The 23432-nt window shown below is 44.0% G+C and overlaps 3 protein-coding genes across 3 annotated transcripts; 2 read left to right on the forward strand and 1 right to left on the reverse strand.

The window, feature by feature from the left end:
• The first annotated feature begins 1614 nt into the window (after positions 1–1614).
• On the forward strand, positions 1615–3457 carry guca1aa (guanylate cyclase activator 1Aa). Its single transcript, XM_068755439.1, has 4 exons — positions 1615–1812; positions 2829–2978; positions 3064–3157; positions 3330–3457. Exons 1-4 carry the CDS (start codon positions 1615–1617, stop codon positions 3455–3457), a joined length of 570 nt encoding a protein of 189 aa, XP_068611540.1.
• A 722-nt stretch (positions 3458–4179) lies between these two features.
• On the reverse strand, positions 4180–9978 carry orc5 (origin recognition complex, subunit 5). Its single transcript, XM_068755436.1, has 14 exons — positions 9865–9978; positions 9080–9172; positions 7863–8048; positions 7531–7605; positions 6455–6566; positions 6051–6181; positions 5907–5955; positions 5709–5799; positions 5548–5600; positions 5245–5357; positions 5085–5132; positions 4878–4988; positions 4501–4613; positions 4180–4421 (listed from the first exon to the last, which is right to left on the reverse strand). Exons 1-14 carry the CDS (start codon positions 9976–9978, stop codon positions 4373–4375), a joined length of 1338 nt encoding a protein of 445 aa, XP_068611537.1. The 3' UTR covers positions 4180–4372.
• A 1388-nt stretch (positions 9979–11366) lies between these two features.
• lhfpl3 (LHFPL tetraspan subfamily member 3) lies at positions 11367–22572 on the forward strand. Its single transcript, XM_068755438.1, has 3 exons — positions 11367–11805; positions 21907–22137; positions 22550–22572. Exons 1-3 carry the CDS (start codon positions 11367–11369, stop codon positions 22570–22572), a joined length of 693 nt encoding a protein of 230 aa, XP_068611539.1.
• Positions 22573–23432: the final 860 nt, after the last annotated feature.

Below are 23432 nucleotides of genomic sequence, written 5' to 3' on the forward strand. Positions count from 1 at the left end.
CTGATTGGATAAAGCGCGTCTGCGCATACAAGGGACTGTCAACAAGTTTACACACGTCGACTCCCTTTCTAGGGAGTGTCTGAGTAAAGATTTTTTTTTTTTCGGGGAGGGAATAAGCCCTTGAGACAAAACATAATATTATTATTTTTTTATCTGGAAACTCACTAATAATGGCAGTGCGCGACCAAAGAGTGAAGCTGATCCTGAACCAAGGCCGGCAGCTGGGGAGGAGTCTGGCGCTGCTGCTCCACTCCGCCTCGGCGTTCGTGGCCTTCGTGGGACGGGCTGTGCAGTGGATGGTGGATGCGGTGAAGTGGACCGGCCTGTTTGCACGCCACACAGCATCAGCATTTGACAGCATCTACAGATTTCTGCACTGGGGGAAGAGGAAAGGTTTCTTTGGAGGAACGAGAGAGCTCTGCTCAAACTCTGACAAGGACCCACAGTGATTCCATCAAAACAATACAACAACAACATTCTGCATCTGAAGATAAAGGAGAGGACCTTTTGGAAATATGACATGGAAATGATGCAACATGAAGAAGGAAATGAGGCCTTACTGATGTCAAAAATGAAAGCTTTTTACCTTTTTTTTTTTAAAGCTCTTTAAGCAAACGTCTTATTTATATGTGCTAATACAGAATGTGTTTTGTTACTGACATGAAAAGATCTTCTAAAATGCTGGGGACTATTTTTCAAACTATTTTGAGAGTTACATTCAGTAGGAAAAAAAAAATCATCTTGTGATGCAATTTATCACTTATACCCGCTGTCCTGACTGCTAATGCAAATGAGAATGACATGCATTCAGAAAAAGGGTTAGGCTTTTTCCATATAGCACTGCAGCTAAATTACTAAAGGACCTTTTCCAAGGTGTTCTGAGAAAAGAAGTGATTTCAGATGATTCACAGCCGTGTTTGCTCATAACATTGTCTTTACTGTTATAACTAAATCAAGAGTTTTAAGTAATAACACATTTTACACTTCCATTTAAATACTAATGTGTGTGAGTTGTGTGTATCATATTAGTCAAGATGTTGGAACCATTAACTGCACTCATAAGAGCTGAATACAACTAATAAAATACTGCTTTTGTTTATTATAAGAGGAAATAGTAAAGCGACCACATTCAGGAAGTGACTCTTTATTTCCTTTAAAAAAAAAACCTCTTAGACTTGGTTGTAGTTTTTACTATGGCATCCATATAAAATGCTCGGTAATGCTTCCTTATTTAGAAAGGTGCCACCACTGATGAAGCTTCCCCACATGACTCCGACGGATGTCCCGCGTCTCCACGTGAGGGATGAACGCTGCGTTATGTCGGTCAGCAGTTCTCAGGGTACAGATAAAGACGAGGGGCCGATTAAGAGGTTCATCTTCACGTTGTCTGGATTACATCCAGAGATTAGACCCATGGAGACAAGAGGTGTGGAGCATCTCATCCCCAAACAGGTACAAAAGCCCCCCCCCCCTCGCCAGCCGTGACTCTCACTCTGAGTCCCGGTGTTGTGTGACTGTGAGGGGGGTAACCGCCACTTCACAGTAGACCAATTGGGCAGGGAGGTTAGCAACAAAGTGCTCCATCTTATTATTATTATTATTACTATCAGAGAAATGGGTAACTCGACGGGAAGCACCGTGGATGACCTGCAGGCGGTGGAAATGCACCTCTGGTACAAGAAGTTCATGACCGAGTGTCCCTCGGGTCAGCTCACCCTGCACGAGTTCAAGCAGTTCTTTGGGATTCGAGGGCTGGACTCCGAAGCCACCGCCTACATAGAGCAGATGTTCCGCACGTTCGACATGAACAAGGTAAGATGCTGCGCTTCATGGAAGTCAAAGGAGTTTGTACTTAAATGACATTTAAGTTACGGTTTTTAGTTCAGATCACATTTGGGCAATTACTTTATCTCACAAGAGTTTAAAAGATTAAAAAATAGTGGCATAATATTGAACATCAAAATTAAATCGGGCCTAATCGAGGAAAGCTGTACAGCAGAAATGTTTGCAAGGTAAGAAAAATGATTAAAAATGTTGCTTATTAATAGAATTCACTAATTGGAGATCTGTCAGGATTATATTTGGGACACAGGTTGGGGTTTCAATTGATATTCTTTTTTTAAGATGATAAATTAACCATATAATGTTCTAAATGTTTCATAAACAGAGTGAAAAGGTTCATTACAGCCAAAATGACATCTCTAATTGAATCATTGAGATCAGCAAATTGTCTAAAACCCAAATAAAGTGGAATTCTCTGATACATTTTTGAAATAAAGGCAACATATTGAGATTTTCTTTTGGTTAAAATCGTAATTTTGTGATTGAGAACAGTCTACTAATTATTATTCCAACCTTAAAACCATTGAAAACAAAGTGAACAACAATCATGTTTAGTTTCTCTGCTGCAGAAGGGAAGTTGAAATTAAAATGGTTTCCAATCAAACGTAAACGTGAGTCGTGACCTCCCAGCAGCAAGTCTGCACAACATCCTGACCCTCACAGATTAATTAAGGATGACTGTCTGAAAGGCTGCACATCTATATTTAGTCTCCACCGCCAGCTCCCAATAGCTCCAGTAATCTTTATGCATGATTTAATCCCTGAGATTATCGGAGAGACAAAGCTTTGACGCAAAGATTGTTGCCGTGTGCAGCCCTTGGAGATAATCCTCCATCCTGGCATGTTTGATTTTACAGAGATCTCTTCCAACCGATTTATGTCCCTGCATGACTGGAAACGGTTTCATGAGTAGATGTTCATGCATAGTCATTCACGCTTTGACGAGGACTTCCCGTCAGCGCTAATCTCTCCTCTTGACCCTGCAGGACGGTTACATAGACTTCATGGAATACGTGGCTGCTCTCAGTCTGGTGATGCGAGGAAAGATGGAGCACAAGCTACGCTGGTATTTTAAGCTCTATGACGTGGATGGTAACGGCTGCATTGACCGGCATGAACTCCTCAACATAATAAAGGTGCGATTATATATCATGCATCAGCCCCACGCCGGATTACAGAAGCAGGCCCCCGGCCCGTGATGATCTCATTCTGTCCCAACAGGCCATCCGTGCAATCAGCGGGAATGAAAATCAGGACGCCAGCGCCGAGGATTTCACAAACCGTGTGTTTGACAGGATCGATATAAATGGAGATGGTGAGTCTGTGTGTGTTCTGGCACCATTGAGAGGGATTTAGGAATAAATCCACTGTGGGGTTGGAACGAGTGGACACATCTTCACTCAGGAAACACACCACATTGACTTCACTTGGGATTTTAAGAGGAAATCACACATTTACTTGAAAAAGCAATCGTTCCACTCCCGCAGGCGAGCTGTCCTTGGAGGAGTTTGTGGCTGGCGCTCGCAGTGACGAGGATTTCATGGAGGTGATGATCAAAAGTCTGGACCTCACCCACATCGTGGCCATGATCCACAACAGGAGGCGCAGCGTTTAAACCCGGCACAGGCCCACTACCCCGTCCTCATTCACGATTTGGCCCCAGAGCGGTATAAAAGAAAACGCAATTTATAGACTGAGATTTCCATTAAGATTGAATCCAGTTCATTATAACGTCAGGGTATTGCAAACACTGACATTTCTTTATATTTATATATATATATATAATGCACTTTTAAAAGCATTTGATGACTCGGCCAACCTTTTAAACTGGTCATTGTTGTACGCAACTTTCAATGCTGCATATTTGTACTGTAAAAATCAATGACGCAAGTCGTTCAACCATTCTTCTTTGCTTGACACTATAGCGCTCAGCTTTCAGCATTTATAATCAGCAAATTAGGTTTTAACGATTCAATTCCAATATTGGCAGAACAAAATTCTCGCCAATTTTAGCTAATATCCTTTCATAAAAGCTGCATTTTCTGGAATACGGTGCGAGTATGTTCCACCTTCAGTATCCAGCCTCTACCAACAAGGTAAACAGACACATTACAGGAAATAAAATCTCCCTTTTGGCAAGGACAATGATTCACCTGCCACCAATAATGCTCTGAGGCAGCAATGCAACACCTTCTCTTTTCTCCGCTTCACATAACCAGGCTTTTATTATATAATAATGGAAAGAGATCAAACCATCTACAGAAACTGACATTCCCATAAGATGCAGCACAAATTTAACAAAGGCTTTCAGCTAAATAAAACACACAGAAAAAAAGCAAAAATGCCAATACGACATTTATTTAATACTAATATTTTACATGAATTGACTTCCCAAAAAAAATAAATAGGAGCTCCTCTTCCAACCAGCAGGGGGCAGTGAAATAACTGGATTGATTCTCCCGAGCTCATCTATTCCCCAAACGTTAATCTTTAAGAGCATAAATTCACCCTTCGTCTTGCCGTCGTCGTGTTATGACAGGAAGTCATAAAGGTACCCGACAATATCAAAATTCACTGTCCTGGAAGATCAAGGAACGAAAGCACAACCTCAGTGTGTAACTTATTGATAAGCGTTATATCAGCAGACTCTAAACACACCTGGATATGGCACAGATGAAGTCAAAAGAGACGGCGCATTTGTACTTCGGGGCGTCGAGCTGGTCGTCATGGCTGACCTGCGTCAACAGCTGCAACGTCACCAAGGAGGAGATCTAGATGGAGAACACAGGGCCACTGAAACGACTCGCTTCTGCTTCTCTCAACAAACACTCAGTGATATGAGCCAGCTGCACAGACACGGGTCAAGCCTAACTTACTAAAAAAAATACTCAAATACAGATGAGCAGATCCCAAAACGCATGCACAGTTCTAAGATACTGACAAAAAACGAAAGTATAAATAATGAGGTCCAGAACCTGCGAGCGATATAAAATCAGGTTTAAAAAAAGAAATCACAGATCTGACTGGACACCCACCTGGGAGAAGATGCTGGCGGTGGGGGCGACTCTGCTGTCCACCACGCTGTAGAAAACGGCCAGCAAGCGGTCCAGAGGGAAGGGCTTGGGCCCCAGAAGGTGGTTACTGGTCTAGAAGGCCAAAATAAATTCATGTCCCATTAAAATTGTGTTTAACGCTCTCGACAATCAAAGCCAGAGTTAACGTAGGATTATATATGTTGAGACCTTTTCATTTTTCTTCTGGAATTTTGTTTTCTTTATTTTACCGTGGTGCTGTCAGGAAGGAGAGAAGGCAAGATAATTACATTTAAATGCATCACAAACTTATTTAAATAAAAATACTGAATCATAAAAAGGCAAAACAAAAAAGGTGAAATGCCTCCACCTTCAGGAAAAAGCGTTTATCTGTGCGGGCGGGGTTGTAGGAGGCGAGGTAGGCAGCGATCAGCAGGAACTTGGAGTAATACGGCAGTTCGATGTGAGTGTGAGCAGATAAACCTGAGGAGACAAAGTCAAAGAGAATCCTCACATACGTTCTCATTAAATGTCTTTGATGCATGATTTTCAGTAAAAACAGAATTTGGTGGTAATACCTACTAATTTTTAGCGATCAAGATTTAAAACGGCACAGGGATGATCGAAACATCCGCTGTCCAATCGTATTACGTCAGCGACTGAAACAGGGTACCTCTCAAGGCTCCAGCCTCCTCCTGAATTTGCTGCATCTGCTCCCACTGAAGGCTGCACGGGGAAAAGAGGGGGGGGGGGGTCACAAGGATGAAGAGAAAGCACAGCAAACAAGCAGCGTGCGTCCCTGGAATGAGTCCTGAGACCGATTTATAGGCAGACCTGGACACTTCTCGGAGGTAAACCGTCTGCATGGCTTTTTTCAAATGCGGCTCGATGTTCCTCCACAGCTTGTGTGTGTCGCTCTCCTTCGCTGAGGACAAACAGCCTAACAGTCACGCGTGTGTGGAGTCGGAGGTCATAAAGAGAAACCGAGACACGCCTTTTATGAACACGGACGGAGGTGAGGCGAATGAAAACCTTTTCCTTGCGTCAGCGGCTCGCAGAACTTTGAGAAGTTGAGGGCGGCCTAGATGAAAGGAGAAAAAGGAAACCTTCAGATCAATGGAAGACGATTCCAGACTAAGGAGAGAGAGAGAGAGAGAGAGCGCCCGAGTCTCTGACCAGGTGACGCAGCTCTCTGAGGTCCCGGCACACCGAGTAAAAGACTCCCAGCAGGAGGTTGATGTAGGAGGAGTAAAGCTCCGCCGAATACGAGGGGTGTCTGTCCCGGAACAAAATCTGCTGCAGCTCACCTAATATTAGACAGACAGACAGACGGACGGACGGACGGACGGAGGGGGGTAATACTTCACCATCGTCGGGTTTACACAAAGAACATAAAAAGCAACGCGTCTCCGACAGCTCGGTGCTAAATTCATACGACGTTCCTCCGCAGTCGCTGCTCAAAGTGTTGGAACGGAATCGCAGGTACGAACCTCACATCTCGCACCGCAGCCGGCAAAACGTTTCCTCGTTTCGTTCAGCGTGAGGCGGGTTATTCCTGAGGCGAGCGTGAACAATGATACCTTTGCTGTAGTCGGGGAAGTGGAGCAGGAGAGGCTCGAAGCAGCCGGTGTTGGGTCTGAACTTGTCCCAGACGATCTCACTGAGCAGGACGACGGTAACGTTGTCTTCAACCTGCAGAAGAGACAGGAGGGACAAACGTGTCCTACGGGCACTCTCTACTCCACTTGGGAGAATGTACTGAAACATTTTTAATTCTGCTCGAATCTAATGGTTGATTCAAACAAAATGTTCCTTCCTGTTCCTGTGTGGGCTTAAATTTAATCAGGCACAACTTTAATTAAAAACTTTATGCTGCAATTAATCTCTTTTACAGCCAAAAAGAAGAAGAAGACATTTTTATGGTTACTTTTTCCAGCTAAGACAATAATTAAAAACACATTTGAATCTTCAGGTAAAAAGATAATCATTGCTGTTTTATAATAAATGGACAACGGATGAAACATTCAGATGCGAGACGCTGGAACCAGGAAGTAGTGTGCTGATTGGTTGGTTAGAAAAACGTTCTGTAATCAGAACAGTTTGGTTCAATCATTTTCTGCCACTCGACTCACCGACCAATCCGCCGTTGGGTTCAAATCTAAATCATCTAAACGCATCTGCCATGATGTAACTGATCCACATTCAGGATGTCGACTAACAACAACACTCCACAACATGCCGTCGCCACGGCAACGCATCACGTTTTTACGTGAGGCGATAGACCCTGAAACTGACAGGAAGCACACACTGGTGGATCAATAGCTAACAAATGTTCTGAATTGACGTACCTTGGAATTGCTATCAGACGAGAGGAATCACCTCCCGTCTCTCTGTCACACCGTGAATAAACCTCGTTAGCCTTTAGCAGGGAGGCCATAATTACAATAATAACATCATTTGAATAAACACAAATAATCACGCATGCCTTTGTCCTCTTAATGTCTATAATTAATTGGTACCGAATGTCTGACATCCGTCTGTCCCATCTGCAACGAGAGAGAGAGAGAGAGAGATCTGCCCTCTCACATCAAGCTCGTCAGGCCCGCCCTTCATCATCCACATCGCGTAACGACGAAGAGCTTCCTCACTTTCTCACCAGTTCCTGAAGACGCAGGAGAGCAGGAAGGAGATTCACATCGGCGTCTCGCAGCAGCTCGGCTTTTTCCATCACCTCAGAAACACACGGATGATTTATTTGTGACGGCGATGTTCAATAAATAAGGTTTCACAGTCTAGTGTGAATAAAAGATACTGCGCTGGCTGAACACCGCACTTATTCTGTTTCCTATTTATTCACATAGATTATATTTACTAATCATATTATCAGACAAGCATTTAAATGGCACATCCGAATGCTAACTAATTCAGCATTTTGGTGTGGTTTATATATATATTTCCTGGTTCGGGGGTGAAATGTGTGACACTCACGATGTATCGCGTCTGGCTGGCCGGGGACCGGCTGCGCTGCTGCCTGTAGACGCGCACAAAGTCAGCCAGGGAGGGGCTGCGGGGGAGCAGCGAGGCGGCGGCGCGGCCAAACAACGACAGCAGCACCCGCTCAAACAGCAACGCAACAGAGACACACTCGACACAGCTGACGGCGGCATGAGGCAGCTGCAGAGGAGGAGGAGGAGGAGGAGGAGGAGGAGGAGGAGGAGGAGGAGGAGGAGGAGGAGGAGGGGGAGGGGGAGGAGGAGTGACGAAAGGCACTCAGCTCAACATCTCTGCAGGTAACACACAGCTTCATTCTCTCCCTGTGATGCAGAGTGAACGTTAACATCTCCCCTGAACCAGAAGATCATTGATTACACATCATTTGGACTTGGTAAAATTCCCTTCGGCATTAATTTGGTGTCGTATAATAAAATTAATTTAAGATAAAAGGCGGAGTAATAAATTCTCAAGATTAACAGCTAAATCTCCTCTTTTCTGCACACTTGCGGGAAATTAAATTCACGTTGCCAGGGCAACAACAAACAACCGGGCTCGCTGGCAAAAAGCTACTCACGCTAGCAAAGGGTGTGGATATGAAGTGGAATAGAAAAAGAGGAATAGAATAATCATAAATAATAGAAACAGGAAATGCATTTATCCTCCACATAAACAAAACTCTTCGGGTTAATCGCATAGATTTATAAACGCTGCTTGATAATTCATGAGGACAGGAAGCAGAGGCTATGCATTTGATATATTATAATTGTGTTTATATACATTTTGTGTTTGCTTTTACTCGTCTGCAGCATCTCCCTGAGGCTAAAAGCTCCAAGGCTGTGCAGAATTGCTCCCAATCCCGGAAAGCCCTGCTTGTTATATTTAGTTCAAACAAGACATTGTGCAGAAAGATTAACACGGTTTCTGTAAATCTAAATCAGACACCAAACGGCTCAATCGAAATTGGTTAGAAAGGAAATATAAGAACAGCCTTTAAGTGTACTGGAAAAGCTTTAAATCCTTTAAGAAGTAAATGTATCCAACATGAGATCAAATTGAGTGAAGCATTCAAGCTGTAATCCCGGAGCACTTTGAATGAGGTTTATTTCAGCCTCATGTAGTCAGTGAACGAGGCTCATTTAACTGATAATAAGGTTTCTATTAAACCACGTTGCTCCATAGATAACTTTGATGATAGTAAATAACGTTCTCACCTCAAGTTCCTGCAGCAAAATCTGCATCACATGACTCTTCCCAGACGCCCGATGACCGTAGATGAAAATTGATGGGTAGCTATAGTGATGAGGCTATAAAAACAAAAGTAAGCACCTTTTAAACAATAATTGTGACATTATTATCAATAACAATCTCAAAAAAAATCTCCCTCCTTGATGCTAGCCAGTCTTTGTCAATTTCCCTAATTTATGATAAGTGGACTAGTTCAAATTTATAAAGCTCGAATAAAATTCACTATTGTGCAATAATAAGTAATATAATATTACAGACTTGCAAAACAGAATCAATAGTTGTAGAAACTGTGCCGATTCAGTTCAAAATTGACACATTTTCCAAAAGCTACTTCCACATTCATAACAAAAATGCCATTGTGTGAAAAATAGATATTTCCCTCCAATAATATCAAATTAAAGATGAAATGTGCCCACCATTTCCCCTCTGGATTAGTTTTAATGACTAAATTAATTCAAATCTTCGTTTTCTCACACATTTGTCTAATATTATACTGTGTACAATTCGTATTGTGCTTACATGAGTCGACAGGTGCTATAAAATGTAATATTACGTCAAAGCGTAAAAAAAATGGTTTTAAATATTGTGTTGTTTACCATAATTATAACAAGTTTCTCGAAAGTTAAATACACACAGACATAAAGTTAATATTGATTCTTGAATAGTTCTGTTCACCTTTCCTAACTAAACTAAGCTAAGCTAAGCTAAGCTAAGCTAAGCTACGATAAGCTAAGCTAACACGGCTACGTACCTGTCCCATGAGCGACAGCAGCATCCCGACTTGGCCCAGTCTGCAGGGCAGCTGCTCCGCGACCCGCTGCAGTTTCTCCTCCTCATACCCCGGATGTTGTAGCACCTCCGTCATCTCCGCGCTGCCGCCCCCAAAACACCGCGAATGTTCAGGTTAAATCAACCTCAGTGAGCATGCAGTGAGAAAACAACCGGGTTAGCTTTAAAGCTAGCTAGCGAGCTAGCTGAGCAACAGCGTATACAAACACCAGAGACGAGTCTCCAACATTCGCGCCTTCAGATTACGTCAAATGACGGCCTTTGCTAACAACCAATGACAAATAACTTACAGGATTATGGGTAATTGAGTTTTTTTGTTTTATAACGCGAAGTGAAATTAATTTCCCACATTTAACGTTAAATATCATGACATTGGTTATATTCGGATCAAACATCAGATTTAAAGGTAGCACTCATTTATTATTTGATGTAATAGAAGTACACAACCTTGTCATTAAACATCATTTGACAGATTACCGCATATTTTTGTGTCCGGTTGTTTTTTGACAAAACAAATAGTCAAAATATAATAAAGTGGAACCACAAATGATGAATTATTCTTTTTCTGTGTAAGGACTTTATGGTACTGTATTACAAATCAGAAGGCAGAAAATCTGTTGTTTTTAATGATTCAATTTTGGAGGCTAATGTTATATTTTTGTATGTTTTTTATATTGCAATTATGAAAAACAAACGCCATGAGGTCGTTTTTATTCTCCAAACATACACAGTTTTGATTTAATATACATTTTTTATTGTCATGTTAATGTTACTGAATACCAAATGTATATATTTTGCAGAGAGAATGCCTATTTCACGTTTTCTTTTCATATCAAAACTGATTTTTTTATAATATCCGCTTAATGTGAGATGCGAATTGGACACGACTTCTTAATTTTTGTGTTCGTGATATATTCATCGCTTTAAGATTTCGCGCGTGGATCTGGAATAACACGTCAGACTAGGATTAAGGGATGTGGGTTGGCTCTATAATATCCACGGCTCAGCTGCGGTTGTTTTCTTCGCCGTCGAAAACAGATGGATCAATTTTAGCTCCATTTCAGAGACGAACCGGTTTGTCGGAATAACAGTCTCCGGTTCAGGACGCGGCTCAGGTCGGGAGAATATGCGGACGTACACGACACGTCCACGGGCTTCTGATCACGGGATGTACCGCTGAACCTCATTTCCACGGAGCGCACGTTCCGTTTCGGCCAGTGATGAATGAAAATCAAAAGGAAAAAAACACACACAGGAAGAAAACGGAATCCGACCTCGCCATGGACGCGAGAGCGCATTGACGCATGTGAGTACACAGACTGCCTCTAATCCAAGACGCGCACGGAGATCTGTGACTGGTCGGAAGTTCTGCAGCACGCTGCGGTGGTTTGCGCCTTTTTTTTTTTACGCGCGACAGATGTTAGTTTGCTGAGGACCAGTCCGACCCTCTTCCACACAGACCAGATGATGGTCCCCGGGGCCCCCAGCACGACCACCACCATGCTCCCCGCCTCCGAGGCGGCCAAAATCTACCAGACCAACTACGTGCGCAACTCCCGCGCCATCGGCGTCCTGTGGGCCATCTTCACCATCCTCTTCGCCATCGTTAACGTGGTGTGCTTCATCCAGCCCTACTGGATCGGAGACGGCGCGGACACCCCGCAGGCCGGCTACTTCGGCCTGTTCCACTACTGCATCGGGAACGGGCTGACCCGGGACTTGACCTGTCGGGGCAGCTTCACGGAGTTCAGCTCCATCCCCTCCGGTGCGTTCAAGGCCGCCTCCTTCTTCATCGGCATGTCCATGGCGATGGTCGTGGCCTGCATCGGCTGCTTCGCGCTCTTCTTCTTCTGCAGCACCGGAACCGTGTATAAGATTTGCGGCTGGATGCAGCTGGCGGCAGGTATGGATCCGTCTGCTTTAACTACAGACAGGTGGGAGTTAATCAAAGATATTGATCCAGGGGAGCACAAATCTCAGCTCAAATGCAGACAAGAGAGTCAAAGTGCACACAGTCTGCACCTGAAAAAAAATCCAGAAGATCTCCTACTTTTTTAGATCCTAAACTCAGTGTGAGCTCAAATCAGCAATAAATTAAATTCCTCAATCGAAGTTTCAGATAAAGATCAAATTTAGAAAACAGAATGAAACTGTCTGAAGTGTTTGGTGATAACAGCATGAGATTCTTCTAAAAAAAACAAAAAAAAACTAAGCATTAAATGCATGGTTTTTTTTTCATTGCAAAACTCTCAGATTGATATGATCATAGGATGACTTTGTTATAAATCAGCTTCAGAACTGATGTATAAAAGGTTCATGCATTCTGATGCGACACAGAAACAGCATTTCTTTTTGTGTGGTTTGCATGTGAAAGCAGCATAAACTGAAAATATGCATTAATGAGAAGAGAAGCAATTATCATCTTTGAAGCAACCAGACAAAAAGTTTGGGGGCAAGAAATGAAAACATGAATGTAGTTTGTATGCCTCAATATTATTTTAGCTGCGTTCTTTCAGTCTTCCAACTATTACTGCGATTTTCATCACTTTTTGAAACGTTGAAAGCAGAGCTGTTTATGATCGATTCAGTTTGACGTCTCAAATTTGATCCTTTTCTCATAAGCAGCTTGAGATGTTGAGGATATTGCTTATTTAACTCAATTAGTTTTTCTTGTCAATATCTGGTGCCTGCATAAACTGCAACGGGACTCGGCTGCAGACTGTTCTGTCAGAGATTTGGAGGCAGCTTCGACCTGCTTGGGCTCAAACAGACATAATGCTAAAAATAAGTCCCATTTATTTTCACGTTCTATTCGAAATCATCTTTTTATGTGATTTTTTGTTCATTTATTAAAAAAAAAAAAAAGATAAGCAATGATGGCACAAAGTCAACAATGGAAGGAAACAAATGTTTAATCGGTTTGCCTGTTAATAAATGACCTTGCTCAACAGCCTGAGGGCACTTTTGACATGCAGAAAGTGAGAATGTATGGGAATGAAGGTGCTGGGATCCAAGTATCGAACAGATTAAAATGTATTCATGTGAGAAAAGGAGTGTCATCGCACCAATTCACACTCACACAGAGAAAGGCTGACTGGTAAATATGATACGAGTTTAATTTGTGGTTCAGAAATCTCACACAAAAGAAATTTGTGCGCATAAATCATCTCCCAGCGCCGTTCTCTGCATTTTCATTTGTGCCTGTCATAAAACCGCTTGTTCTCAAGTGGGAATTAAATGTCAAAACTAATAACAATCACAATCAAAAGCTGCTTCTGCACAAAGACACAGTGTCAGACAGTATATATTCATTCAGGATATATACGGATTTCAACATCCCAAAAGTCCTCAGGTTCCAGCTTCATTCATAAATAATGGGCGGAGACTAATACTGTATAACATCCCATCGATTAGCTCTCGACGCTAGTAGAGCTATCAGCAAGCTGACAGGCCTAATCTGGACACTGGCTTCACATTACATATTTAAAAAAACGGTTTTAATTTTACATATGACTGGCTCGTTCCAGTTTCCCACCCACCGTGTCACGAGGGCAGACTTCAAAGGTGCTCTGCAAAGCAGTTATAGAAAATGGATGCACAATTTATGGCCATTTCTTTCCCCGTACCATTTAAAGATTTTTCTAGGGAACTCAAATAGCCAATTTGGAGGTGCTTTCTTTCTCTGAACCATCTGAAATGTAATTATATATATTAATGCCTGTCAGATGTCATTTCAAGGCGGTGCTGGGATGATCTATCAAAGGCTGCACATACATCTAAGAGGCAGCAGCGCTCCTCTCCAATGAAGACATCTCCTGAATGTTTGATGAGCAGCAAAAATATCTATGAATAATAATGACCGCCGTAGTGTTGCAGCTGATTTCTTTACCTCGTCTGGTCTGATTTAAAGTTTCAAACGAGTTGCATCAAATATATGACAGACGCTCGGCTTTACAGGGTTACAGAAGGTGAAAGTAAAATCATGGATTCACATCCTTTAAGGAATTCAGTGGTTCCACGTTTCTACACAATTTCAGTTCATTGGTTTTACACAATATATTTTTCACAAATCCAACAACAAAAATCAAAATTGGTTGCAACAATTTGACTTTTTTCTACCAGGATTTGAGGAACTCTTTTCAGCAGTTTTTGCTTTGGATCTGAAACCTGTTTCCTGACCCGAATCTGGTTTATAGGTCCCGCATGTTAAAACACTCAAATCAAGGTGATATCATTGACGTATCAGATAGCGTTTAATCTATATAAAAAGGTGTTCTATTCTATATGTGCTATTACTAAGCTGCGAGGGTGAAAGTGAACCCACAACCTCCCGTCTCCTTATTTCTGATGCACAATAACACAGTTTTTACACCTCCTCAGGAAGATGTCAAGTAGAACCAGCCTGTCCGGGAAACGATACGACTTTATCAGGCTTCCTCAGGAGAAGCTCAGATAACGAGGGCTGAACCGGGGACTGTCCAAAAGCTGAGATCGTTGTGTTGAGATGATGCTGTGTGTGTGCGTTTAGAACCAGAGGTTCTCCCAGAGTGTGTATAATTAACTAGTTCCTGACCCAGAACTACCATGGTAGTTACGGCAGAAGTTCACACAAATGTTTATAGATTTATGTACCGGTAGGATAATATGATAAAGTGATCATACTTAATATCCAAAAAGACGGAGTCAGTTTTCATTTTTAAAATGTTTTTGATACGTTCAAAAACAGCAGGTCAAGACAATAATCTTTATTTCAGACTATTCCCCACAGTCTGTGACATTGAGAAAGAAAAACAAACAACAACTGCCTTTTAACTGGCACAAACCTCGGAGAGGACCCCGGCTCTACGCTGGCGAACCGTCAAAGAAGGCACCACAGCGATAATCAACGAGTGATCAGAGTAACACGCTTCATTGTCCGATGCGATTGGACAGGCAAAGTGTAACTTCATCGTACGGCGGTGACATCGTGAGTCTGTCGTCATGAAAGAAAAATAATTAAGAAAAGCCAGACTCTGCCTGCAATAACTGTCTCTTTTCCATTTTTGTTTGTTTGTATTAATGTAAGTTTAAAGTACCTTATACCGGTACTTCTTACTCTTTGTCTGTGGCGGTGTGGATTTAAAGCAGAGCCACTAATGACATCAGCCTTTATCCTCTCACGCGTATCATGAAGGACCGGAAGAGTCTGAGAGGCTTTGCAATGATGTAACACGAACACGCAGGGGTCTAAGACGTGATCACACACACACACACACACACACACGCACACACGCACACACGCACACACACACACACACAGGAGAAACCATTAGCAGGAAAGAACGTCTGAGATGTCTCCACCTGAGGGTCTTCAGCTAAGGCTCTCCTTTCTTTCCTCGTTGTCTCCGGCAGTCCTCAGCCCCCCCCCCCCCGCAGGCTGCCTGTCCCACCAGCAACTCATTTTACACCTTTAAAGAAGTCTCAGGTGACTCACAGCGATTTTAAAAACAGAATCAAAAGTGTTAAAGAAAGATCCCAACGCAGGAGGAGCGAATCAGCTGCAACAGAAAGTCCAAGTCAGCCGAAGCTCGCCGGCTAATTCTGGGGCTGAGGATTAAGAACGCGGATCGAATTTAACCTCAACCTGCCCCCTTTGATGACCTTCCTGCATTAATAATAAAAGATCCTTGACTCTTAGAAAGTAAAAGTATAGAATATCATGAAGCCACTTCATGCATTCACTCCTCTGGTCGATAGAAAAAGAAGCTTTTATAATAAGTCGGGATTCCAGATGTTTAGATGTGATACATGATTAGATTTTTACAATCACACTGAATCAGAATACTTTCATGATCCCATAGGGATGTGGATGTGGCTGCGCTGGAGATACGAGGCTCACTGTTATTTCATCTGCCGCTGTATTATCCCGTTGTATTACGAGTCCCTGAGGAAGTATCACTAAAGAGCCTGCTTCCTGCTGCACAAGGGGATGAGTGACAAATCCCCCAGCAGGGGGGGGTGATAATCTGAAGGGGCATAAACTCACCCCAGAGGAGAAGAATTTGATTGGCTACTCCGGAATAACTTTAACTGCTGATGAATTATGACTCTGAGCTGTGGAAGTCTGTTCTATGTGTTCTGCATTATCAAAGGCCAACGCAGAGGTGGAATCCACTAAATAATATTTCATATTTATTAAAATAGTACATCTGTCAATTTAAATCGTCATCCGTTGGCGCTCCATCTGTTTCAGTGAGATGTTGTTCGTCATCGTAAACGTCCATCCGTAACATCGTCTCAGCAGTTTTATGAATAGGCTGAGCATCCATTCAACATGCAATTTCACATACCTGTACATACTTTTAAATCCAATATTTTACAAATGTATAAATCTATGATCATATATTAGCATGGATAAGAACAATCCAGAGCAGCAAGAATAACGTCATTATTGTTATTATAGACCGGGAATCTGCAGATACACCCCATGAAGGTAGGAAGAGTCAGGGAACGTTTTGGTTTTCTCTCCTCGCACATGGAGATGGCCTCTATAACGCAGACGGTGCTTTAAAATATCTACTTTACCACCATGCTGGTTAACCTCCAATTTATGGATTCCCATACGCTGAAAATACCAACGAAAACACGAAACGTTGCAGCACAAACATCCAGCCAACAAATCGCCATCCTGCCCCAAGCTCCTCAGCTCTCCCTCCTCTTCCTCCTCCTCCTCATCAGTCTGCTTCTACTCACCAGGTCCAGAATGAACTCATCTCTCCTCAGGTTTCTAATTATGAGACGAAGCAAGTTGAATTCCACTTAATTAGGACCCGAGGGCAGAGCGAGAAAGAGAAAGTAACCTCGTATAATTAGTCTCAGCCCAAAGCGAAAGAAGGTAGCAGTGTTTTTATTTGAATAAAGACATTCATTATGAAAGGATGTTAACAAAATATCACGTTTACAAGGGGGGGGGGGGGGAGGGAATAACAAGTTCATCATATGGAGCTTCTCAGCCATAGTAGATCTACATGTTCAATAACGTTTAATGGTGAGTAGCTGATTTGGTTTTTCTCACTTTAAAACCACATGAAGTAATCTCGTTAATCCATCAAGCCCTTAATTCCTTTCAAGTTCCTCCTATTTTTGTTTGACTGCAATAATTCAGCGTTCCGGCTGCGTCCTGGTTTCGCCTAGTTCCACGTTGGCAGGGAAGCGCTTTTTTTAAAGTCCTTTCATTCTTCATTTGAAAGTTGATGCACACGGTGTTTCCAACATGGAAGCTTTTATCTTGTCCCCATTAAAAAAGAAAAAAGAAAAAAGGATGATCCACAGAAAAAAAGTTTCACAACTGAGATAATAAATATCTTCAAAGCGCTGTGAGGGAATGCAGCACAACAAAATTGTGTACATATATATATATATATATAAAACGGAGAGAGCGAGAGCGAGAGATCAAGGATTGTTGTTTTTCAAAAGAAATGCAAGATTATATTAATAAAACAACAACCAAGACCATAAAACAAACAACAGAGTAAAAAAAAACCAGATCCTCTCCTCCATAGTAGAAATCAGAGCATTGTTTTGGGGTAAATGATCGAGCATCAGCAGCTAAATCAAGCCTGCGTCTCGGCGTCGGCGTCGTGCCATCGACAGCGTGATGCCAGTAAACTTGTTTTTTTTCCATCCTCTGCCAGCTTTTGCTTGAGCCGAGAGGAGGCGCACAACTTTAAAAAAAAAAGAGAAAAATGTCATTTGGGGGGGGGGGGTTATCTCAACCATCCCTTGATTTGCCATCAAACAGCCCTTGCAAATATGAATGTGAGGAGCAGCTGGTTAGTCCAAACGTAGGGCGATACTTGGGAGTGAGAAGAGCTCGTTATATAAATCACGGAGCGGCGTTAGTCGGGATGGGAGGCAGTCCTCAGACATCGTCATTAAAACTTTAAACTTCTGGGAAGGCTTGACGGATGAAATGCTCGTCTGCACCTCAATTTGCCATCTCTCTGACCTTTCACCTCCTGATTGTCCCATCCGTGGCCCAAAAAGATCTGAAGTGCAAACACATTTCCTCCCCAAAGGGCCGCGCCAAAAACTCACATCCATTAGATCTACGATCCCGCAAATAGCTTCCTCAGCGGGCCATCCCCGCAATCGATCGATACTTCCATATGAAACGAGGAGGCTTTTAGCGATCGTGCAGATGTGGCATCCGGAGTGTCTTTGCTGCTCCGTCGTGCATCTGGCACGGCAGCCGTTACAGAGGAGAAAAAGGGTTTCCTCCTCGATGTCTGCCTGTTGAAACGGGACTGAAGTCCGTTTATAAACCAGTTCGATAAGCCACGCGGCGTCCTGGCCTCCTAATTGCACCGATCAGGCGCCATGCTGCGTGGAAAACATGGCTGACAATGTTAACGTTTGAAGACACTGACAGAGGAAACGGGGACATGAACAGAATAGACGATGAGCTTTGAGCTCGAGAGGACGTCAAAAGACTGGTTGTTGTCGGATAAACTTTTGCAGGGGGGAGGGGGGGTTCAGAGGCAGGAGCCGCCTCCCCGGTGGACCTCCTCGGAGAGAAGCAGAGGAACGCCGGCCTCCGCCGTGCGTTCTCTGGATTCCAGCGGGCCGTTCGTCGGCCAACAGCTGCCTCTGCTCCGCGGTTTGTTTTCAGGCGGCGCTTTCAAAAAGGAGCGTTTAAAGGGACGCGCACCGTTTCTGTGATGTTCTCAGCCATCTACCCCTCTGACGCTCCTCGCGCCCTCAGAGTTGCCGGTTGCTATGGAAACGTTCTCGCTCTCCTCACCTTTAGGGATGCTGCAGAGGAAGGGGATGGGACGCACTCAGCTGCAGCTTCAGGGCAGCAGAGCCGAGCGCTTCCTTAAGACAATCGTCTGCAGGCCTGGAGAGCATCTTTCTACATCCCCATTAAACACCCCCCCCCCCCCCCCCTCCCTCCCCCCTCCCCCCATCATCGCTTCAATACTCAGCAGAGCAGAAAGTGAGGGAAGAAATGGAGAAGGAATGCTTGAAAGAGCAGAATCACATGTTCTCTCTGCCGTCAGCACGGATCAGAGACGCCCCCCCCCCCCCCCCCCCCCACGGCCCGGCTTCAAACGCAGAGAGAGAAAATAAGGACGACCGTTAAAAGATTCAGAACTGCCAAAGTTGTCTGCTGCTTCAAGGAGGCCCGTCACCGAATCGGAGTCAGGGAAGAGAAGGGCGGATCAAACGCACCTCCCTTATCAGGATGGAAACGTCCGGCGACAATCTGACCAGCCTGCCCCCCCCCCCCCCCGTTTAGAAAATGGAATGCCTTACATGCTGCCTGATTATTCCATCACCTTACAAACCTGGTCATATTAGCTCCACAAACATTATCTCTCCAGGGGGGGGGGTTATCCTGAAGGAGAGCCAAGCCTTAACACAGGTTCACCGGGGGGGGGGGGGGTTGTAACTTAATGGGAACACCTGTTCTCATCAACCCCTCTGGGTGAGGATTCATGCGTCGCTTATATGAGGATGGGGATATAATAATAAAAATCTGATTAGAGCTTGTTTAAAAATTCAGATGGAGACGGTTCCAACTCGGACCGACTTCAAGCAGAGTCAGTGTTTGGATGCAACTTCTGAAGGCCCCTCCCTGCAGCTGGGGGGGGGCTCCTGCTTCAGAGGACGCAAAAACAATCCAATCCGCTTGGGGGTTATCGCTCCGACTTTCATGCAGAATATTACCAAAAGAATAAAGGAGGCCGATGGAGGCATCTTAAAATACTCGGAACGTTTTCTTTTCTCTTGGTTGGCAGGACACCCTCCCTCATTTGAGATTTTAGCATCTGTGCCTTTATATTGTTTATACATCCCCCCCCCCCCCCCCCCGGTTGTTTGAGATAAACATTCAGTATTTGGAAGGGGACGCCTTTTCTATTCTTCCTGAAACCAAAAAACACACAACAGTGTAAATAGTGGATTAAACGGTGTCTTAATCTGGTTTAGTGTGGACTGCAGATGTTAGCACATCTGGCGAACTAGCTTACCAGCTAACAATGGCCTAGCAACAGTAATAATAATGGCCGTGGACAGCCAGCCGACCCCCGAAGAGGCACCGCCGTCGCATTACTTTTAGATAAAAGGTGTGTTCGACCTTGAACCAAGCTCAGCTGGTTTCCCCCGGTGAGCGATGAAGCACTGATGATATGACTCTTCCTCTCGTGCAGACTTGAGCTCCTCGGCCCTCCCTTTGCTCGGATGTGATTAGATTGTAAATTTGATCCTCAATCTGCTTTACCCCCCCCCCCCCCCCCCCACCGGATAATTCCCAAACTACCCCCCGTCTTTGAGATGGGATCAAATGTCCTTTTGCTTTTCAATAAATGGAATGAGGGCAGCCTTCCGGCCCCGAGTCGTTCAGCTTGTAGCCTGATATGAAGAGTGGATTAACCCTTTGTTTTTTGCTCTTAAGTTCTTTGAAGTGTCGTTTCTCTGTCTGTGTGTTCTCTGATGGAACCTTTGTAAGTCTGGCCTGCCGCCGCATTAAAAAAAAAAAAAAAAAAACACTTTCATTCCCATCATGTCTCAAACGAATTGGGATTCCGGTCTCGCAACCCTCCTTTCCGCCGGGTCTTCTCTCCCTCCCTGCTCCATTTCGGTCAACACCGGAGAACGACACGCACACACATTAATGGCACATCTTCAGATCCTGGCCTGATAACTTAATGGTTCCAATGATCTCCCTCTGCTTCCTGCTCTTCCTGCCATGAAGGTGATTTCAAGCCGCAGCTGCAGCGATCAAGTATCTCTTCCCTCCGCTGTTTCTTCCCATCCCATCCCATCTTTTATTATTTCCTCCTCTCCTCTTTCCTTTTGTCTCTTCATCCCCACCTTTTCATGCACAACAGAAGCATGGTGTCGGTTGCCATAATAGGGGGGTGGGGGGGTCATGCAAATATTTTATTCAATCGTATGCTTTGCTTCTACACACTCTCCTGTCTGGAGGAGAGTTGAGCACATGACTCAGTTTCAAACACTGCTTGGTGGAGATTTCAGCACCACGGCGGACGGACAGCTCCTCGCCAGGTCTGACGATTCACGTAACGGCAGCTTTACCAGCCGGATGCTGGGTTGTTCTCGAGTACAGCGTTTAATTCATCAGAAAAAATAGTCTCCCAGTAACTATTAGTTATCGACCGACCGGTTTTGCAGCAGCAAAACTGAAATATACAAAAAGATATAGCCGCTAAAAGGAGGATGAGGAGATAAGCCGGTCGGAGGAGACGGGATTTACATTTGATTTCTTTTGTGTTCTTGTGTTAAAGCCGCTGATTAGCTTTAGGTTTGGCATACACTCGGGATTTTGTGGGATTAAACTTTCAGCTCACGGCAGCTGAAGCCTGAACCGACGGCGACCAGCGATGAGCATCTTGAGAGTCAGAGGGACAAAACCCCGGTGCGTCTCCTTCATCTTTTGTATTCCTCTTCAACTCGTGTTCTCCGGTAGATTTAAAGAAGCGCTCGCGGCGTCTCGGCTGTAATATTAATAGAGTGAGATGAATCGTTCTATTAATATTACAGCTGCAGAGCCTGCAGGATCAGGTTGTTTACACTGAGAGAACTGTGTGCACTGGAGCAAACACACTGGATGTGCAGAGCGTCAACACGAACACTACACCGTGGAAGACGTGGTTAAAGCTTTAATGTTATGTAAATGTCAAAAAGAGAGATCCAAAAAGTCAGAAACTAAAATGAAGGAATTTACGCCCGTCACATTGAAAGGAGCCTCAAAAAAAGGTTTTACAACTTTTCCCTTTTCAGAGTCAGCGTGTGATCAGGATGACAAATTATTCCCATATTTGTACGCCACACACTGGTTGGCTGGATCGTGGAGCTAGATTGGCTCCTTCCACTTCCTCGTTTCAGACTCTCTAACAAACATTTCATTGTTCAGTTATCATGAACCAAATGATAAGAATTGTTTTAAATAAATTCACGTCTTAAAACGCAGACCTGCCTCCTCCTCTTCCGTATCCAGGCACGTGTCTGATTCTGGGCTGCACGATCTACCCCGACGGCTGGGACAGCGATGAGGTGAAGCGGATGTGTGGCGAGCAGACGGACAAGTACACCCTGGGGGCCTGCTCGGTCCGCTGGGCCTACATCCTCGCCATCATGGGCATCATGGACGCTCTCATCCTCTCCTTCCTGGCCTTTGTCCTGGGAAACCGTCAGGACAGTCTGATGTCTGAGGAGCTGCTGGGAGACAGTAAGAGACTGGACTTGATTCAAATACTGGAGGAGGCAGGAAGAAGAGGAGAATACAGATGAGGGAGGGGCGAAGATGAAGAGCAACGAGAGCTGGGTGACAGAGAGGGAATGAGCCAAGAGGAAGAGGAAGGGTTAATTGAGCCCAGCGGATGCTGGATGGAGTCATGAATTACTCATGGTTGTTTACACAAAGACCGAGGGGGGGGGAGATGGGTCTGAAAATGAAAGGGGGGGATCCATCAAACGGCAGATGAAGTTTAAACGACGTGTTTTCTTACCTTGAGGCGGATGGATAGGGAACCCAGCCAGGAGTTGTTTTCATTCTCTTCCATGTCTTTAAAGGGGCATGTTTGTGTAACACCGCCTCCTGCTGGTCGGGAATATTAATGCGACTTGTGTCTGTTTTCCAGAGAGGGGCAACAATTCCATTTAACTTCTGATATTGAAACAAGTCACACACGCAGGTAAGGATTTCACTTTAAAGTTGTTAATTACATTTCACAGAGACTTGGGACAAAATCATTCCTGGTTGGTACCAAACTCTATTAACTATTGAGAGACTAGATTTGATGTCCCGTAAAATTTTAACATTTGTGTGTTTGACTTCATCAGTTCAGTGATTTATGGCAACATGAATTCAGGCAATCAGCATCGTCGTTTTATTTTGTCTGCTGTTCAGGTTTTGCTGCCAACGTTACTTCAGGAGGCCTCATGGTCCAACCTGCAGCTGGGCGTGGAGCGAGAACAGTGAAAGCCGAAGAGGAGGAGGAGGAGGAGGAGGCCTCGTAACAGAATGGCGTTTCATCCCCCGCCCCCCACCGACAGCTCCCTCTGTAAAATAGAATTCATCTCAAACTGCAGACACGTGACAGGAGTTTACCTGCGTCGGTAACGTCACTAACATCTCACCCCAAACTGAAACGTGCTTTGTGTGGATGTGAGGATCCTTCGTGTGCAGATTCCATTCGTTTTGCAGCATAATGGAAAGAACCCTGCTCGCGTGGATGAAAGGAGTCAGACTGAGAAGCTCCGTTAGAGCGAACCGACCGGACTTTTAGCTGAATGTTAGTGTTTAGCTCACATTTATAAATGTTTAAGGGCTGCGACTAAAAATGTTTTTGTGCATAATTCCCGCTCCACTGCAGCCACTGAGCTCCAATCATGATAAAAGTGGACGACACACATTTCTAATTCAGGTTTTATCATAAAATCAGCTGTGATTAAAAAAATAGTGCGTCAATATCAATCTCTTGGTGATTTGTTATTAAAAAAATTTCCTCCCATCCTATTTTG

This window comes from Brachionichthys hirsutus, chromosome 22 (genome assembly GCF_040956055.1).
Source record: "Brachionichthys hirsutus isolate HB-005 chromosome 22, CSIRO-AGI_Bhir_v1, whole genome shotgun sequence".
In the NCBI taxonomy this organism is placed as follows: Eukaryota; Metazoa; Chordata; class Actinopteri; order Lophiiformes; family Brachionichthyidae; genus Brachionichthys; species Brachionichthys hirsutus.

Coding starts and splice junctions, on each gene's coding strand:
- guca1aa (XM_068755439.1), top strand. CDS start 1,615: ATGGGTAACTCGACGGGAAGCACCGTGGATGACCTGCAGGCGGTGGAA. Junction 2,979..3,063: donor AACTCCTCAACATAATAAAG/GTGCGATTATAT, acceptor CTGTCCCAACAG/GCCATCCGTGCAATCAGCGG. Junction 3,158..3,329: donor GATCGATATAAATGGAGATG/GTGAGTCTGTGT, acceptor CCACTCCCGCAG/GCGAGCTGTCCTTGGAGGAG.
- orc5 (XM_068755436.1), bottom strand. CDS start 9,978: ATGACGGAGGTGCTACAACATCCGGGGTATGAGGAGGAGAAACTGCAG. Junction 6,567..7,530: donor TCCTGCGTCTTCAGGAACTG/GTGAGAAAGTGA, acceptor TCTCTTCTGCAG/GTTGAAGACAACGTTACCGT. Junction 5,956..6,050: donor TCAGAGAGCTGCGTCACCTG/GTCAGAGACTCG, acceptor CCTTTCATCTAG/GCCGCCCTCAACTTCTCAAA.
- lhfpl3 (XM_068755438.1), top strand. CDS start 11,367: ATGATGGTCCCCGGGGCCCCCAGCACGACCACCACCATGCTCCCCGCC. Junction 11,806..21,906: donor CTGGATGCAGCTGGCGGCAG/GTATGGATCCGT, acceptor TTCCGTATCCAG/GCACGTGTCTGATTCTGGGC. Junction 22,138..22,549: donor TGAGGAGCTGCTGGGAGACA/GTAAGAGACTGG, acceptor TCTGTTTTCCAG/AGAGGGGCAACAATTCCATT.